The 19,818-nt window shown below is 40.0% G+C and overlaps 1 protein-coding gene across 2 annotated transcripts in view; it reads right to left on the bottom strand.

Moving 5' to 3' along the window:
* MMP16 (matrix metallopeptidase 16) overlaps positions 1 to 19,818 on the bottom strand; it is a 234,325-nt gene that overhangs the window by 96,996 nt on the left and 117,511 nt on the right. For both annotated transcript variants that reach the window (XM_042465288.1, XM_042465287.1), the window contains 2 exons: positions 18,993 to 19,115; positions 1,239 to 1,543 (listed from right to left, as the gene is read on the bottom strand). In XM_042465288.1, the coding sequence (XP_042321222.1) occupies positions 1,239 to 1,543; positions 18,993 to 19,115 (428 nt within the window). The remainder of the gene's footprint in view (positions 1 to 1,238; positions 1,544 to 18,992; positions 19,116 to 19,818) is intronic.

The following is a 19,818-nucleotide window of genomic DNA, read 5'->3' on the forward strand; positions in this document are numbered from 1 at the left end:
TCCTTCACAATAAGAAAAAATGTGACAAGCGATACAATGAATAACTGTCCAGACAACAAGGACAATGAGTTACTGGTGATTGCTACCAGGAGTTATTACTTTTAAGAAGTAACTTTCCAAATCTGCCTTGGTTGGAAGTGCTTTTGAGGTTGGTTCTTGATTACTGTTGTCAAAAAGTCTCCCAAAAGATGTCCCCACACCACCTCACTATTTAGTTTCAGGGGACCTTTTCATTCATTCATTCATTCATTCATTCATTCATTCATTTTCATGCATTTAAATTTAAAGGCACTTCAAGAACAGTGCCAGACTTTAAATTTTCTACAGGTTGTTTCTTTGCCTTGCTTCTTCCCCATTTTGTATTATTAGTATTGTTTTTAATCTTTGTTTTACAGTGCATCACATTGGAAGTCTTTACATGGAAAGCCAACAATACAAATTAGGAAACATTTCATTATAAGAGCATCCTAGAGCCAGGGGGCCCTCCATGGCAATGTCATCTTCAATGTCCCCAAGACAATACCTACAATCTGTGACTTCTCTAGGAAGCACGTGGTCTGAATCTTCCAAAATGGTTACATGACATGTTGCTCCATTGTGAGGCATGATGTTATCCAAATGTAGCATAGGCATCCAAAATGCTACCAGAAATGCAGGCAGATTTGTGGTTTAATTGGACTTAGTAGTTTGCTGCCTTATGGGCTCCATAGATACTATAAATGCAATTATTTCCACCCATCCTCCTGTGGTTGAGCAGTTATGTATCATAGTTTTTATTCACTACTACTGAAGCATGTATATGGCAGCAATTATTACCAAAAATGAAATAAGAAATGTGAAAAAGTGGATGGCCAAGTTGAGCTGATAACTAATTTGGGATGGGTTTGTTGGCAATCTGTAGAGAGTATTTATATTGTATTATAACAATAATATTTGTCCTTATGGTTTTTTTAATATACATAGTCACAGCTAACTCCTTATTTTATTTTAAAGGGTATATCTAATCAAAATCAGCTGCCTAAATCTTTTCAGAAAAAACAACTACTACCTATGTTTCAGCAGACTCTTGATAATTTATTTTGAAACCAAATCCATCTCCTTCCTATGTCCCATCGCTAAAACAGTCATTGTGGCTTTTAAGCGACTAACCAAAAAATAGAATCAACCTATAGTCATGTGCATGCATGATGTACTATATAACAGAAACATAAGCTGCTTAAATAGAACTGCAGTCTTACCATCATGATTAGGGTTTCCCAACGTCCATGGTTCATCTGAATCAAAATGAGTATCTCCCCCAATTCCTGACCCTGGAAAGTATGCATGAGCCAAAAATCCTCCTTCCCCATCAAAGGGAGAGCTATCTCCATGAAAGCCTGATGCAAAAATGATAGTAATATCCACGTCCCTCTTGCCATTCTCCAGTTCAACGTAAGGAACTTCCTCAAATGTCAGAGGGGTTACATTCTGCCACACGTCAAAGGCACGGCGAATAGCTTTGCGGGTTTCTGCATCTCCTACTTTTGGAGTGACGTTCTTTATGCTGCAAATAAACACACAGAAAATTAAACAAGGATAACCTTAGGAAGGTCATTGCTTGCTTCTTTCTTAAACATAGTTTGACATAGTTCAGCAAGAGAAATATTCTTCAAACAAGCAAAAACCAGTTTTTATGAGAGAGATCTGTACAGTACTTTGAAGTGTTCAAATCTTCACATGCATTATCTGGTTGCAACCCTTACAATGACCTTAAGCTAAGTCAATATTATTATCTATGATATTACACATGGGTGGGGTGAATGGCTGAGATTGAGAGAAAGGAGGCCATCCAGTGAGTTCACAGCAGAGATGAGATTTGAATTATGAGTTTGGTTCACCCTCTTAGCCATTAAGCTACACTTAATATCATGCTTTAAGCAAACTGATAAATGGTGGCAGAACTGATAGTTTCTGCTTTGGCCTTCATTTTCAGCAATTCATTCACTGGTATGGTATAGGTGATTGAATAATATTGACATCATGAGTTTTCAAAGTAAATGTTATATAAAACTAAATATTATTGTTATTATATATCAATATATTGTTGTTGTAACTACAATAACAATAACATAGATTTTAAAACTGTAATACATATCTACTTTAAAAATATCTGAATGTGAATGGAAATCCAGGCAGAGAACACCATATGTCATTTGAAGACTACAACCTTTAGAGTGAACTATGAATACTCATATTTATGAGAGCCACCATGGTGTGGTGATTTGAATGTCGAACTACGTCTCTGGAGACCAGAATTTGATTCCCAGCTCGGCCATTAATCCCACTGGTTGACCTTGGGCAAATCACACTGTCTCAGCCTCAGGGGACAGCAATGTAAAACTTCCCCTGAACAAACCTTGCCAAGAAACCCCCTGTGGTGGCTGGGTTCCCAGTCACCTGAGGACTTCTCCTGAACTACAAAGGGTTAATCTGGGAGGAGGTACATGCTAATGAGAGATGACATCACATGCTAATGAGCAGCTACATCATAGCTGACGTAAGGCTCACTTGGCCAATCAACAGTGCCAGAGCGGCAGTTGCAAAAAGATTCCAAGAGAGGGCTTTAAATACCCCTGTAGGACCATGTGTCCTTTGTTCTCCATCTTGGCTGTGTTTTGGAGAAACCAGAGGTCTGTCCTCTGAGCAGCCGGAGGACCGGCTCTGGCCTGCAGGTAGAGTTGGCAAGGAGCCAACTCCCTGATTCCAAGAACTCCACAAGGACTACAAATCCCATCATTGTGTGAGTAGCTTAGGAACAGTGTTAGTCAGTACGTCTAGGTTTTGTTATGTTTATCTAATAGTATAGAATAGGAAGGTATCACTCATGCCAGGCCTCCTTTGCCTTGCAGGTCAGAAAACACAGTTACAAAGATATTCATTTCAGGCAAGCTATTAGATAAACATAACAAAACCTAGACGTACTGACTAACACTGTTCCTAAGCTACTCACACCCCCTTTTAGCCTTAGGGTTGCTAAAAGTTGGCAATGACTCAAAGGCACAAACAACACATAAATACTTAATGGCAGGTCTGGACTAAGGTCATTTATTGTTTGGTTATTTATAGCCCACCTTTTTCAAGTCCAGGATTCAAGTTACAAAAGTTAAAATGGATGCAACTAATGTTCACTCCATTCAAAAGTTACAATATAATTAAAACATCAAGAGAATCAGAAATAGTTAAATGCATGACCACTGAAAAGAAAAACAGCAAATATAGAAAATACAGCACATTATAATAGGCCCTTTCCCCCTGAGCAATCAGTCTTCAAAAACAAAAAGGCCTTCATCTGCCTATAGAAGGAAAGCAAGGTAGTCAATGGTCTAATCTCTTTAGGAAGGGAGTCCCATAACCTGGGAACAGTCACTAGGAAATGTAAAAAAAATATTTTTTCAACAAGTGGTAGCTGAATCATCATATGAGAGTCAGTGCCAAATATGGCAGCAGCCATATTTAGGTGTTCACTTAGGATCTATGACGAGACCTATGCATACAAATCCTTCCCCAACATCCCACTAAAGACCTTTGGATGCTGAGTGTAAATGTCTGGCTCAGAATCCCTTCCATGATCCAGAAATGTAGGCAATTGAAGTTCCCAATATCAGTCAGGATTCCCCTTCAGATCTTCATATTTAAGACACAACAATCTCCAACAGGGGTATCAGGAATGTCATCTGCATGCATGACTCAATTGCCCTCTTCACACATTCATGCAGAATGAGCCTTGTTTCAAGAAAGAAACCATTAGATGGAAGTATATCACTGAATTTTTCCTCTCTTCTTTTTTCCTCTCACTTTCTCATAGTTCCAAGTTTAGCAATGATGCCAACCTGGATGAAGAGATTACTTTTTTTTTTTTTAAAAAAAAGCAGAGGTTAAGAAAAAGATTGGTACACTCCTCTAAACTCCTTTTTTTCCCACTTGAAATTGCCCCGTCCACTTTATATGTGTTTTGTAGACCATGCTGAAGGTCTAGGCCTGTTACCATGATATGTATTTTGACAGTAATTGTGCAAATTTTCACAATATTAAACCCCACCTTATTTTTAACAGCCACCAATTATTTTTAAGGCTGGATTGAAATTAACTCTCCAAATCAAATGCAGACACCTCTGTCCTTTAAACAAATAGTTTGAACTTGATACTAAGGCCTGTTACAAATGTGCGTACAGTACGTCCTGGGGAAGTACTAGGTTTAGGGAAAGTGTGTGCCTTATGCACGCACCTAACCCTAATACATCCCCAGGAGGTACAAAATGGTGGCGCCCATTCCACATGGACGCCGCCATTACGACGTCACGAACGTGCCTCCTCCAAATGGGACAACGCGGACGTGATATCTTTGCGCTGCGTGACGGCGCATAGAGCGCCCTTTCTGTGGTGCACGAAGGAGCTCCAAAACGAAGCTCCTTCCGCAATTTGCATTGCTGGCGCAGCCTTTAGAAAGCTGCACCAGCGACACAAGGGAGAAAGGGGCCAAGCAGCCCCTTTATCCTCCTCCCTGCCACCACCGGGTGTCCTTGGGGCTTGAAGCCCCAAGGACACCCCTTTCCAGGCTGCGGGGAAGTGGCCTTTTGCCGCTTCCCTGCGGCATGGAAAGCGGCGGATCGGGGCCCCAGAGGCTGTCATTCTGGCAGCTGAGGCCCCAATCCGGCGGGGAAAGGAGCACCTACAGGCTGCCCCAAAGAGGCAGTCTGTAACGCACCTAAATGTCCAAAAAGAAGCCTATCGGAAATGGAAAGGACAACCCTACGAAGCTTCCCCTCTGTCAAATGGAGAATGCTGTCATATGTTTTCCATGTCACAATGCTTATAAAGAAAAGCCAGGTATTCACAATGCAGTGTGAGCCACTTAGCCCTGCTGCTTACAACACTATCATATAAGGACAAGGAAAGGCAGGCCAGTGGAAGGGCAGAGGACTATATTTTCTCTCTATGCCAGTATCAAAACCTCAGGAAACATAGTGTCAGGTTGGTATGGAAAAGTTCCACAAAATGGTTCTTCTTGTGTGGTCGGTGGGAACTCATATTATTATTCAGTGGTGCATGAAGGAGTGGATCTGCTACAGCCCTTACACCACTAGAATAACATAAGCACACAGGGAAGACATTTTTGGCTTAAACATAATATTGCCCCTGTGTTGGTTCTCCTGTATTCAAATTACTTTTTGAGGGAAAATCATAATTTCTAATGGAAGTAACAAATATGAATTTAAAGAGTGGCTGGAAAAGTTACTCTTTTGGAGTAAGAAATGCTGGCTGGAGGATTCTGGGAATTCTAGTCTAAAAACAACAACTTTCTGAAGCTTCAAATGTAATCCAGGCTTCAAAAGGAATTGTGTGTGTGCAACATGTTATACAATGATGATATATGTGTGTGTGTGTGTGTGTGTGTGTGTATATATATATATATTTCCAAATGTGATGCTTTATCAGAGTGGAAAATTTTCATGAATAAAAACTTGGGATGATTCATTTATGGCACGTTATAAAACAGGACTAATTATAAAGCATCTCAAATTTCTTATAGCACGTATATGTTTATATAGCTCTTACACTGCATATTTTTGTTTGTTCATTTAACTCCGTTGTATGTTAGCTAGCCATTCACAAGGGCTTATGGGAACATTGGTGGGTTATAGACCGCCGATTTGGGGCGGGCTGTACCCGCCCCTTTCCCCGGTGTATCGGGGCCTCAGCTGCCAGAACGGCAGCTGATGAGGCCCCGATCCACCGCTATTCAGGCTGCGGGGAAGCAGCAAAACGCCGCTTCCCCGCAGCCTGAAAAGGGGTGTCCCTGGGGCTTCAAGCCCCAAGGACACCCCGCGGCGGCGGGGAGAAGGAGAAAGGGGCCGCTTGGCCCCTTTCTCCATTGCTTTGCTGGGCGCAGCCTTCTGAAGGCTGCGCCCAGTGAAGCAAAGCGCTGCTGCAAACCAGGAAGGAGCTCTGAAACGGAGCTCCTTCCTGGTCCGCGGAAAGGGCGCCCTAGGCGCCCTGGCATGGAATGAGGACGTCACGTCCGCGCCGCCCCGTGTAGAGGCGGCGCAGCCGTGACGTCCTCATGACGGCGGCCGTCTGGAACGGCCGCCATCATTTTTTACGCTCAGAGCGCGTATTAGGGTTAGGGAAGTGCGGAAGCACCGCACCTCCCTAACCCCAGTACGCGCTCTGCGCGTACTATAATGACGGTTTGTAACCTGCCATTAATTTCTTTGATGATCCCACTGAAAGATCAAGGTTCACATAAGATCCTTTATCACAATAGACCACCATATACTGTAATAACACATTGGGACTTGATTCCCTTGGGAGATGACTGGTGTTTAAAGTCAGTGTAACCTTCAGGAGGTAAATCAGGTTAGAAGTGCTAAGTGATAAAGTAATAAAGCCTGCCACAGTAGCCCAACAAATATTAATTCAGATGTCTGTATTATCTGAAGACTTTGGATGCCATCTAAAACTGGTTGCATATGAGGGAGGAATGGCTTCTACTAGCCCCAAGTAAGAGCAATAATGCCAAGGTAGCAAGTTCTACTACTTTCTGGAAATGTTTAAATGGGATGTTTGAACCTGGGGGGTGGGGGTGGGGAGTGAGGTAAAACTGTCTACAGGTAAGATCTTTGGACACCACCACCCCCATCTTTACTAAGTATTCCTAGTGGAAATATATTTGACACAGTACGTTGAACATTCTGGATACCTCTTAAACATTCTATATTGAGGAAAAAGAGATTGAACTAAGATCCCACAAGTGCTGCATGCAGCCTGCAGGCCAACGAGTGCCCTTACCCAGAACAAATAAATAAGACTCTTAATGTGCCCACAGAATGTTATTTTATTTTATTTTAGTCAACTTACTGCAGAGAATGACAGAGATATCTGGAACTGGCCTGTACATTTTTGACACATGCTAAAAAATCTTAAAGGTGCATTGGAAGAAGCAACTGTCTCCAGGAGAAACTGGAGATTCAGTGAAGGCTTGAATATTCACAAACACACATACAAAGAGAAAAAGGGAGATGAGGGAAGCTGACTGACCTACAGCATAATACCTAGCATATTCATTCAATATGCACTGAATTGAAGGGAACTTAGCAGGAGTTAGAAAGACAGTCTTTATCAGACACAACAAATAAACTACTCTAAAGTCATCACTTACAAAGCCAAATTGACTTTAGTAAGGCCATGATTCCACGTAGAGTTTTAGCATCAATACCTAACAATGAATTACAGGCCAGTTAGCTGGAAAGCACCTAGATTGTGCAAACACTGTCAGTTTAGTAGAACAATACTACTAGCAAAGATTTTTTTAAAACTACTTGGATTGGGGTGACCTTTCTTCTAGTAACTGATTCCTTGTCTTGAGACTAAAAATACTGTCCTGCAGTAGAGGAGATTTTATAAGCATAAAAAAGTGACATTTTGATACATGAACTCTAATAGTAATAACACAAGAGCACAATTTTAAGCATATACACAATTTTGTGTGATAGATGAGCCTGCCTTGTTGATGACAGATGGAGGGAAGGCTGAATTGGAGAAATACATAGCTTTGTGCCATTTTCAATAAACAAGTAAATTGTTAAGTAGTCCCTTTCTGTCAGTTCTGCCCTTCCGTCTGAAATGCTATTCTTCCAGGACATCCATAGTCATCTATCTATTCTGTCTACACACACACACACACACACACACACACACACACACACACACGCACACTTGTGACAACAAGCACTGTTTTCAATTTAGTAACTGCTTTTAACAGCCATTCCTATGGCACAGAGGAAATAAGATTTGCTTCATGGTAAATATCTTTCACTGTTAAACAACTTGTACAGATTCCAGGAGGTGAATCATTCGGTGTACTACACAACCATAACCACACATGAAGAAAGGTTTTCTGTTTCTTCCTTCGTACTCTAATATTTTCCTCTATGTGCCTAGCTGACTTTTTAAGATATTCAGGGGAAGATTTTCTTTCCAACCCACCTCCTTCACATGTGTTTTGTAAAAATACGACAGACAGCCTTCTTGGTAGTTGCTCCCAAATTGTGGAATTTCCTCTCATGGGAGGCTTGGTTGGATCCTATCCGTTCACTTTTTTTTTTTTTTTTTTGACAGATAGACTTTATTTTACTTTATTTTTAAAATTAAGCCAACCTTTAACACTTAACATACTGTGGAAGAACAGTCTTTGAAAGAAGTCCATTTTATCCTTTTTACTATGTTTTTATGTGTTTTGATTTTTCAAATAATTTAGTGTTTTTCACCCAACTGTTTGATGGTTTCTTGACATTTACATCAAATAGGTGCTAGCGTATGCTGCTTTACATTGGTGTAAGCTACCATATACAGTGCACCCTTTTTTTATGCTGGGATCCGTTCCGGACCCCCCCCCCCCCGCATAAAAAATGCATATGTTCAAGCCCCATTGCAAATAATGGGGCTTGTGTATGTGGCAGCGGCAGCATGGCAGCATGCACGCGCCATGGGCATGCACCCCATTAATCTAAATGTTGAAAGCCGTGTATAGTGCATCCATGTATGATGTGGCTGCACTGTATACTCAACTATAAGTAAAAAAAAAAATATGCCTAAAAATAGACTCAAAAATCATGGATTTACTTATATATGGGACAATAAGTTAATACTGCCGATAAAGTACCTAAAAGAAGTGCCCAATCTTCCTTCATAGCCAGAATTCTTTAAACAGCTCCCCGTTTGAGTCCCCATGTGCACGCTCCTGTGTGTGTGTGTGTGTGTGTGTTTGTGTGTGTGAGAGAGAGGGGGATCCCTCAGCCTTCCTTTTCAGCCAGAGCTAACAAACAGCTACTGTGACGAGAGAGTTTGGCTCCCTGTTTGAGTCCCTGCATGCTCTCCTGTCTCTCTCTCTGTGCCTTATCCCTTGGTCTTCCTTTGTAGCCAGAGCTAGCAAACAGCTGGCGAGGCAAGGGAGAAAAAGAGAGTATGCCGAGGCTTGTACCCCATTTTGCAAGCAATGAGCCTTGGAAATCCTGTGGGTGCAAGTAAGAGAGAGAGAGAGAGGTCTGTACCCTGTTTTGCAAGCCATGAACCTTAGAAATGCTGGGGGTGAAGGGAAGAGAGAGAGAGAGATGTTTGTACCCCGCTTTGCAAGCCATGAGCTTTGGAAATCCTGGTGGTAAAGGGACGGGGGAGGGAGAAAAAATGTGCATGTGTGTGCCGAAGTTTGTTTCCCCATCTTCCATGTGACCCTTGGGAGAGGTTCAGTATCAGTTTTACTGAACACCCACTACTGACGTGAAGACAAAGTCAGACATGGAAAGAAATTGAATAGGATTATAATAGATAAGTATTGACTTTTTTCTCTCTCTACACACAAAATAACAATTAATAGAGTCAATACTTTTGCTAGATCCTTAAAAATTATTTACTGATTATTATAATTATATTTTACATTATTAAATAAATATAAAATAATATTATTTCATAATAATAGTAATAATAATAATATAACAATACATCACATTTAAATGTACTTTATCAAGTCAAATATTCAATAATTAATATATCCATCTATTTATCAATATATCTTTCATCAATGTGTAATGATTATTATTAGTTATTCTTTTTCTAATCTATCAATATTATAGCAACCAGGGACTTTATCAGACACATTTCCCCCCCATTATGGGCACGGGAAGGGGACACTCGGGGCCACGCAAGTCCAAGAAAAAACACATTTTACTGCACCCCAAAGTGTCCTCAAAACACTTTGGCTTGAATGGAAGACTTGTGACCAAGGCAAAGGACGCACCTCAGCACTGAATGAGAATGGCTTGGTGCCAGGCGATGGAATGGGGCTATTTTGATGACATTTGGGGTGCAATAAAATGTGTTTTTTTCTTGGACTCGCATGGCCCCAAGCATGCCCTTCCTGTGCCCATAACGGGGCGGAAAATGTGTCCGATAAGGTCCAAAGTCTATGAAAGCATATGCTACAACTTCCTTTGCATAATTAGTCTCAAAGTTGCTATAAGATACCATGGCATACTGATATTAATATCTGATGATCCAAAATACAGTTTATTAGTCGGTGGTCCATCTTCCCCATTCAGTTCTTAAAGATGTATTAAAATTTGAATGCCTTTTGCTACAGTAGTTCATTATCATCTTAGGCACTAATGTTCTTCTTACTCTGCAATGGTATACATAGCATAAAGAAGTTCAGTGCATGTACCTGTGCCCAGAAGTGATGACCAAAACTATGTAAGCACATGCACAGGGATTTTGTGATGTAATCACACATTATTGTTGCATGCCTTCAAGTTGCTTCCAACTTATGGTTACCCTGATGTTTTTTCTTAGCAAGATCTGAACACAGGGGGGTTCCCATTGCCTTCCTCTGGGACTAAGAGTGTGACTTGCCCAAGATCACCTGGTGGGTTCCCATTGCTGATCAGGAATTTGAACCCTGGGCCTCAGGAGTCCTAGTCCAACACTCTAACCAATACATCACTTTAGCTCAATCTTAAATTACCACAATCCAAATGCCAGGAATGTATTCCATTACCCCTCTAATCTAATAAAAATCATGCAGTTATGTCAGCATGCTCCTTTCTACACTTCATGTTAAAAACTGAAGAACTAGAGGCAAATATACCATCACTTATTTTTTGTCGCTTTCCTGTTCAACACTGCTGAGCCAATCTGGAGAACATAAAACGCTTGCTCATTCACCTGCAACATTTTACTTTGAATTTCATAATCAAACTTGTTTGAAGACATGTAAAAGAATGCAAGTAATATTCCATCTGTAATTTGGGAGGGATGCTTGCTAAACTGAAATCTTGGGGGGGGGGGGTCTGCAGTATGACAAACCAATATGAGCTGAAAATAGACACACTGTGGACTGTGGATCTAAGAAACTTATACTGTAGACTGCACCTGGGGCAGGGTGAGGAGATAGTTTACTAAGCATCACTGAATGTAAGTATGTCAACATTGTTAGGGCACGAAAATAAAAGATGCATAGTTCTTTTAACAATTATCTCGTTTGCCCAGGAGGAAATAATTCTGAAGAGAAAGAAGAAAGCAGGTCACATGTATCTGACACATGCTTGTGAGAACCTGATGCTTTTATCATGCCTTAGGAAAGCAGTTCCTGTCACTGTCAATAGAAGGGATGAAACTTCATTTCTGCGTTTCATTGACTGGAGCAGTAGGCTTCCTTCAAGACCCAATCAAGAAATGCACTGGGTAATCATTACAGAGGAGCTTTTAAACTGACATGTAGGGAAATGTTGGCAGGAACTAAGAAGCATCTGGTTCAGGGTAACTCATCCCTTAAAAAGGGGAGATCTGAATTGCCCTCAAACTGAGTACAAGATAGAAGATGACACCAAGCATGCAGAGGGAACAAAGAGCCAAGCAGTTAAAAGTACCATAGAAAAACTATTCAACAAAGAAAGGAGGGAGGAGGGGAGGAAGATACTTTGAGAAGGAATGTTGTAAATAGTACACTGATACCAAAGCCTCATAGCCTTGATGAATGAAATATTAAGTTCATGGTATTAGGAAGGTGATGCCAAGAGAGGAGAATGTAGGGGTCAACTAGGGCCATCTTCCACCACCACCACCACCCCTGTAAGCCACACCAGCCTGAAAATTGGCCACTGCATGGCTGCAAATGAAACTGAGGGCAGTGTATGGCATCTGTTTGTGGTTGTTCAAAGCCCATTTTCATGGGTTTGGAGGAGGGGTTGGAAGATTCTAGCTCTGCTTGGAAGCCTCCAGAACTGGATATTTTCCATTTGGAAACTAACCCACTCAGGAAGCTACCTTTGACCACCAGATCAGACTTTCTTCATCCTTGTTTAGAAGAAGTAAATAAGTTCCATTGATTATTAAAGTTACAGCAGACTTCTATCTCATAATAATAGTTGTCAGTGGTCGTACAATGAGAAAAGACTGCTGCATTGCTTATGGGGTATTTGAAATCATCAAAACTGGCTTCTATAAGGAACCAAATATTAGACTACATGAAGCATTATTTTGATCCAGCAGAATAAACGGCTCACATTTTATGAGGCAAGTCTGCATCTCAGTTAAATAAATGCTCCCAAATTCTCAACACTTGAAGACCTGCTATTGAATTCTCTTTAAATAATTGATCACACCCGTTAAGACGTCAGTTCTGTACAAAATAAAGTCAAAATGCAGGGACAATTTTACTTGCTGGAATTATGGGCACAGAGAAAAAATAATATCAGGCAAAAGGACTGAAGCTGAGTTAAAAATGCTACAAAAGTCTATGTCATTAATCACATTAATGCATTATCTGGTAAAAAGATATAGAGGAAGGGAGTTTTCCAGATGTGCTGATGATACAAAAGAATTTACAGTGCAAATCTCTGTAAATTCTGTAGCATTTTATCTCAAACAAAGCAACTGGCAACAAATTGACAATGGAATCCGACGTTGGTAAGTGCACACTGGGAACAAATCCTAGCTTAGTTTGAAATTAATCAGTGAATATGTCATCAGAATCATTGTGGATATTTATCGAAACAGAAGACAGCAAAGAAGAAGAAAAAGAAACTGCTAGGAAAGGGGATGAGCAAGGGGGAAACCACCTATATAAGACTATTATCATGGTTTACTGTGAGACCGCGGTGATTATTCCTTTATTTATTTAAAATATTTACACCCTGCCCTTCAGCTACAAAGCCTCCAAAGTGGTTTAAAAAGAATTCATTTGACAGTTTCCTGCCTCCAAGCTTACAATCTAAATGAAAAAGGGCACACAAGGAAAAGTGGATGATGGTGAGGGAAGGGATTATGTCCAGTAGATGCTGGCTTCAATTCTCCTTCAGAGGCCAGGACAAGGGCAGCTGGAACATGGAGGGAAGAGCTCTCACCATTCACTGGGGTCAAGACATGATGGAGTGATGCTTGGCTGCTCTTTTCTCTAATGGCACTTGGAACATGAAGGGAAGGGCTCTCACCAGCCACAGCAACCCATACATGACGGAGCTATGACTGGCTGCTCCTCAGAGGCTAGAGAAATGGCAGTTGAAATATGGTGGAAGAGACTCTCACCAGCTCCTGGGGCCAAGACATGTGCATGGTTGCTCTTCTCTCCTTATGTGGCAGAGTAATGGCAATTGAAATATGGAGGTCAGGAGTTAGCTCCACATTGGACTATGACTCTGGAGACCAAGAACTTTATCACACAGGGCTCCAGCACAGACGGAGAATGGTCCAAAAGAAGCCTGGGAGGGAACAGAATGAGTGGGGGGCGCATTTTACCACACACACGTCCCTCACTCTTTCCGTTCCCCTCTCTTCCGCTCCCAATCCGTCCCCAGAGGAGGCGATTTTTGAGAACTGTTTTGAACAGTTATAAAAAATTGCCCCCTCTGGAACAGAAGGGGAATGGATGGGGAATGGAACGGAACAGAATGAGTGAGGGACTTATGTGTGCAGTAAAATGCATCCCCCACTTGTTCCTTTCCATTCTGAGAGCAGTTCTGTGCAATACAGTTCCAGGATTTGATTCACCAATCAGTCATGGAAACCCACTGGGTGACCCTGGGCAAATAGCATGCTCTCATCCTCAGGGGAAGGCAATGGCAAACCTTCCCTGAACAAATCTTGCCAAGCAAACCCCATGATTGGTTCACCTTAGGGTAGTTGTAAGTCGGAAATTACTTGAAAGCACACAAAAACAACAAATTATATGTAAAACATAATAATGTTCCTTATTTGCTTAACTGACCTAACTTTTAGGACTGTTGCAAGGGTTACAACAGTTAACCCTTGGGGGGTTGGGGTGGGTGGGTTCAGGGTTTGGTCTGTATATTTTAATCTTGTAAGCTGTCTCGATTGCATTTTGTAGAGAGGCAGGATATAAATTAAAAATATTATTATTATTATTATTATTATTATTCTAGACAGTGTGGTATGTAAGTGTTTAAAGTGTTTATTCTATTGCTAAGGAGCTAGGTTATCAAAATTTGTAAATGGGCATTGATCAAATAAAGGGAGGAAGCAAATTAAAAAAAATCAAATATATATTTTTAATAACAGCAATTCAGTTTAGCCTTCTTCAGGGAAGAGATTTAAGAATCTATTATAAAATAAAATGATAAAATTATCTGGCTATGAAAATAATCAAAAACTGAGCAAAAAATGAAAAAGGATTTCATTATTTATGTTCCCGCATTGTACTAAGAAATACCCTGTGAAATAAGAACATAATACAGTAGAGTCTCGATTATCCAGCCTTCGATTATCCAACATTCCGGATTATCCAATGTCGCTGCTCAGTGATTTCTTTACATTTTCAGAGGACGGAACTGTTTATACAGTACATATTGTACATCACAATGTTGATCAGTGATTTCTTTACATTTATAGAGGACTGTTTATACACTACAATGTTATTCCTATAACATTACTGCAACGTTACTTTTACTGTTACTGCAATAAAACTTCAATACATTTGCAATTCATAGTGATTTCAAGCCTTTTCTTGGACGCTCCGGATTATCCAACATTTTCGGCTATCCAACTATCAGCCAGCCCGTTTATGTCGGATAATCGAGACTCTACTGTATATTCAAAATAAAAGAAAACATTTTCTACACTAGAGAATAATTGATGTGTGGAATCTACTATCCTGTAAAGCTAGTAAAGCCACTAATATAATTGGGTTAAAAAGAAGACAAGTCACATTTACAAGTTCAGTCAATGGTGAGGAATTAAGGAAATCAAAGGATTACCATATTTTATGTTAATTAAAGACTGACTGTATTCTAAAAGTCTAGATGTTGTTCAAGTCATATTGCTCATCCATAAACTGGTGCATAGTCTGCCGCTGTTATACCTGTCTTACCATAATTGAGTAATTAGATATAAAGAGGTGACACCACCTATATGTTTCAGCAGTTTCTCTAGACCCCACCTCTTGATTTAGCTTTAGTAAATCTACTCTAGATGGGATTTGAAATTAGACTCAGCCTTTGGTTTTCTCATAATTTTAATGAACTTGATGCAATTCATGTCATTTAGCATGAATAATAAATTATGCCTATTTTATCTAGGTAAACAATGCACAGTGAGCCACATTTCACAAAAGAAAGTTTTATAAAGCAATTTTATTAATCTCACCCTGATATAAATCAGTCGTAACTTAAATGTGGAATCAGTATGACCAAGGCCTCAATAATGTTGCCAAATAAATTAGTAATGGGGGGGGGGGCACACCAACTATGATTCAGGCATGGTGATAAACATTATTTACTCTACCCATGCCACAGTGTATACTCAATGGCAAACTGTGACTGGCTGCTATATAATTTGTGAAGTTTTTTTCTTTGTTCTTAATTGACTATGACTATATCTATATGACTTCAAGATTGTGGACTTTTATATGAGTTCACTAAGAACCCCAACACAGACACAGACACATACCTTTTCCTTGTGCAAAAGGACAACTCCATGGTTGGAAACACTATTTCAGAACTATTTTAAAGTATCCACCAATGTCAATAAATGAATGAAATGACACGTACTCTCCTGTGTTAAGTGTACAAAGAGGCTTTATGAGTTAAGGTAATACTAACTTAAAATTTAGTCTATTAAAATTTGAAATCTGGTTGGACTTCTGAATATACTTGCTGAACTTGTGAGTTCAGATCATTCTTGACCTCAAACTGGATGACCAACTCCTTCTATATAAGGAAATTTGTTTCAATGATAGCAAAGTGAGAAACTGATGGATACAGTGTTGGATGAAATGATTTATTTGTAATCATACTGTATGTAGAGAGGATTGCTGACCTTTGCATCATAGAATTATTTAGGATGCACATTGGCTGAAAAAGAAAATTATGTAATATATTACCTTAAGCACAGTCATGACCTGCATTCCTAAAAAAACTTATGACCAGATTACGACACAAGTTACCCTGCAATGGGTCATTAGGTACCCCCAAGTATGAACTCCTTGTTCCTCTGCTTTCCTGCAGAAGACTTGATATCCATTTCACTGGGGAGATGAAACAATTCCATAAGATTACAGGGAACATGTACTTCTCTTGCAGCTTCTCAAGCTGCAGAGAGGGGGCATGGAGGATCGGGGCTCTCCTTAAGTTGGTTATAGCCCCGCCCCTATAAAACGTCATGGTGCGGAGCACCACCCCCAGAGGACCCAGGCCTCATTCCATTGGTCCATCAAATTGGGGTCTCTCCCTGCCATTGCTGTGCAGTGCTGGCGTTTTGGGACCCTCTTCTCTTGTTGCAACAGCTTCCAATGCTACCAGGTTGCTTCAAGGCATAATTCAATGTGCTAGTTATGACCTACAAGAGCTCTATACAGCTTGGGTCCAGACTATTTGAATGAGAATAGATCCCTGTATTAGCCCACCTCAGTTTTAAGATCCTTGCGGGAGGGCTTTCTTTCAGTCCCACCACAGTCACAGGGACATTTGATGAAGACATTTGAGGACCTTGGTGGCTGCTTCAAGGTTGAGGAACTCTGTCCCATAGAAAACTAGGTTACCCATCCCCAATGCTTTCCTCCCCTCTACTGGCAGACAAAAACTTATTTATTGAGACTGGGTTTTGGCCATTAACTGGATGTTTCAAAATAGGTTTTTAATGGGGTGTATGTGCACTGTACTTTTATTTTCATGTTTTAAATGCTTTTAAGATACTAAGAGTTTTTTTTTAAAGGATAATTTGTTTAATTGTTGTTTTTTAAACTTTTTATCATGAATATAGTGCTTTTCATGTCCTGTGTTTTTAATGTATACTTGAGCTGCTTTGGACCCGATATTCAGAGAAGGGCTGGTTATAAATAAAAAGTGCAGTTTATAAAGAGATTTCTCTCTCCACTGAAATGATTAGAGACGCCTGCTCATGCAGGTGCATCATGTGAACACTGGAAGAAATTCACATACTGGAACAATTAACAACATAATCTGTTCCTGTTGTTTACATATTAATTTACATATTCATACTTTTGGTAAAAAAAAAAACTCCCTCAGAAGTTTTTAGACACCACTTAAGGAGGTGAATCTTAACCATGCTAAATGTGAATGAACAGCTCTCAAGAAGCCCATCAGTTAGCATGTAGATGTTTAATCACTCCACTGCCAGCTTCTCTTTTCAAGAAGCTTCCAGTTTCAGAGGGGACATGGGTAATCACTATTTAAAAGCAAGAAATAATAGGAAGCCTTACTAAACACAAGAAGGAAACACAGAAAAAAATGGGTCTATAAATTCCAGTTCCTGGAGAATGTCACGTTAAAGTGATTCTTTAAAAATCCTTTTAGTTCACAGCACTTTCAGATCAATATGTACTTAAGAACATTTTCTCTGCTGATGCATAGTTACTTTTCTGAATCTAGGCTATAGTTGCTCCCTATAGTTAGTTGCAACACCTTAAAGAATGCACAGGTGTTTGTATGGGCACATCAATGTTTCCTGCCATATTTAAATGTGTGATTCCTACAACCCATATGGAATAGCAGAACATTGCACTAGGACTGGGGAGATCTGGGTTCAAATTCTAACTCTGCTATGAAAGTCATTAGGGGATCCTGTGCTAGTCAGTGTTCATCTTACGCTAACAGGCAGATTTGCTGTGATGATCAAGTACCTGCCAGTCACTGAGGAAAAGGTATCATCTGGCTACTGAAGAAAAAGTGCCTGCTGGTCAGTGAACAAAAAATGGCAAATATATACCAGTGGCATCAATAAGGAGGTACGAGGAGTTCAGCCTGCACTAGGTGACACTCTAGAAGAGGCTTGACACCCAGTTGGGCCCTCCTCCTGCTGCAGAGTGAAGAGGCTCAAGCATGTCCTCCCACCTTTGCTACAGCAGTGGAGGCCTCCTCATGAGGAAACCTCTGGCATCATGGAGAAGGAGAGGTCCAAGCACAAGGAAACCATCACTACCACCCACCCCTGCGCTGCAGCACCTGCGCTAGGTGACACCAGGGGTAGGGACGCCACTGATAAATGTTATTAATATTAATATCATGTGAAATACTAATAAAATGTGATTTCATGTGTACCTCTTAAAGCAGGGGTAGACAAGCTAATGCCTTCAGAGGTCTTGAAATAAAGGCCTCATAAGTCAGTATGGCCAATTGTCAGGAATGACAGGTAAGGCACCAGATCTGAACTGATCTTGGACGCCATATGGAGCCAGCCCCAGTTACTACTTTGATGGGAGACTTACTATGAATAGGAAGTGTTGTAGACAATATTTCAGAGTAAGGAACTGACAAAACTACTTCTGAACACTCCTTACCTAAGGAAACCCTATGAAATTCATGGAGTCATTGTAAGTTAGCAGGAGACCTGAAGGCACATATCCACAATACAAAACAATTGGAAGGCAGTAGGTTGTCCAGACATCTGGCATCACAGCTATTACTCTGTGGTATCCATTTAAAAAGAGAATTTCACTTACATACACACATAGACACTTATGGAAAGGCGAGGAAAATGATTTGTCAGCAACTTGCCAATTTTTAATCAATCTAAATTCTACTTTGGCATAGACCTGAAGGCACCTGAGTGCAAAAAGCACCCTTTGCCAAAAACCTAATCAGTGTATTTAAATTAGTCCTTCCATCCTCATCTTTTCTGAGCAATTTACCCAGAAAAAAATTGCCAAGGGGTTGAACAATGCTTATAAAGGTTTATAGGGAGACAAGACGTTAATTTGCTACTGAAAGCCTCAAAGAACACTTTAGATAATCACAGACCATTAGAATTCCAGAAAACCATTTGTTGCTTTAGCAGCACAGGAGCACTTTCTCCCAAGATACTCAAATCAATATTTTCAAGCTACATATCAACATTTTGTTGTTGAAAAATAATATGTGTACAACACAGCTGCACTTTTAAAGAATGCTGAGCACTTGCAGATGAAAGGGTCTCAGTTTTGCTTTCATTACCTGTAAGTGATATGTTTGTGTTGCCACTTCTGTCCTGTTAATGCATACCGCTTTCGACGAATGTTAAATCGAGAGTTCCCTCTCATCTGATCAGGCACTCCACAACGAGGCTTCTTCATCCAGCTTTAAATTTAAAAAAAGAAAAAGCATAGAAAAAAATCAGAAGCACACATTGGCAATCCTTTGATATTTCTGACAAACATGCCCATAGAATGGACAAATGACCACACCTCTTCTCTTCCTTCTCAGAAGGTATAAATCTCCATCCCTCTTTATAACCCCTGGTAAACAGGGCAGTCAAAAATCAGCATACATACATACATACATATATATATATTGGTTTTTTAAAAAATGTTTTTAAAAATGAGCTTTGAACATTTTCCTTTAAAAATTATTAAAATTGGTTAAAACATTTTTCTTAAATCAATTAGTGAAAAAGGGAATAAATTAAATATAATCTTGTGAATACTGGAGATGGGTGGTAACCTGATCAGTCATTTTGAAGGTGGTGTTCAGTCTTCTTCAGTCTTTCGTTCATATTGATCTGAAAGTCTTTCTCTCCTTGCCTTGCCACATCGGTGAGGGCAAGGACAGAGAAGGTCAATTTGGGGAGATCGACAAGAAGAGGTCTGGATATAAATGAAGGGAATACCCTCTTTTTGATGTACTGAAAATAAATCTGAAAACAATTCAGAATAATTGTTTGTCATGTACATAGCTTCTAATGAAACCAACTTCTCTGAATATGTAGTAGGATATATTAAACAATAATGTGCTTCTACTATAAGTGGTAATTAAAATCTCCCTCACTAGAAGTTAAAACTGT

Source organism: Sceloporus undulatus, chromosome 4, assembly GCF_019175285.1.
Source record: "Sceloporus undulatus isolate JIND9_A2432 ecotype Alabama chromosome 4, SceUnd_v1.1, whole genome shotgun sequence".
NCBI lineage: Eukaryota > Metazoa > Chordata > Lepidosauria > Squamata > Phrynosomatidae > Sceloporus > Sceloporus undulatus.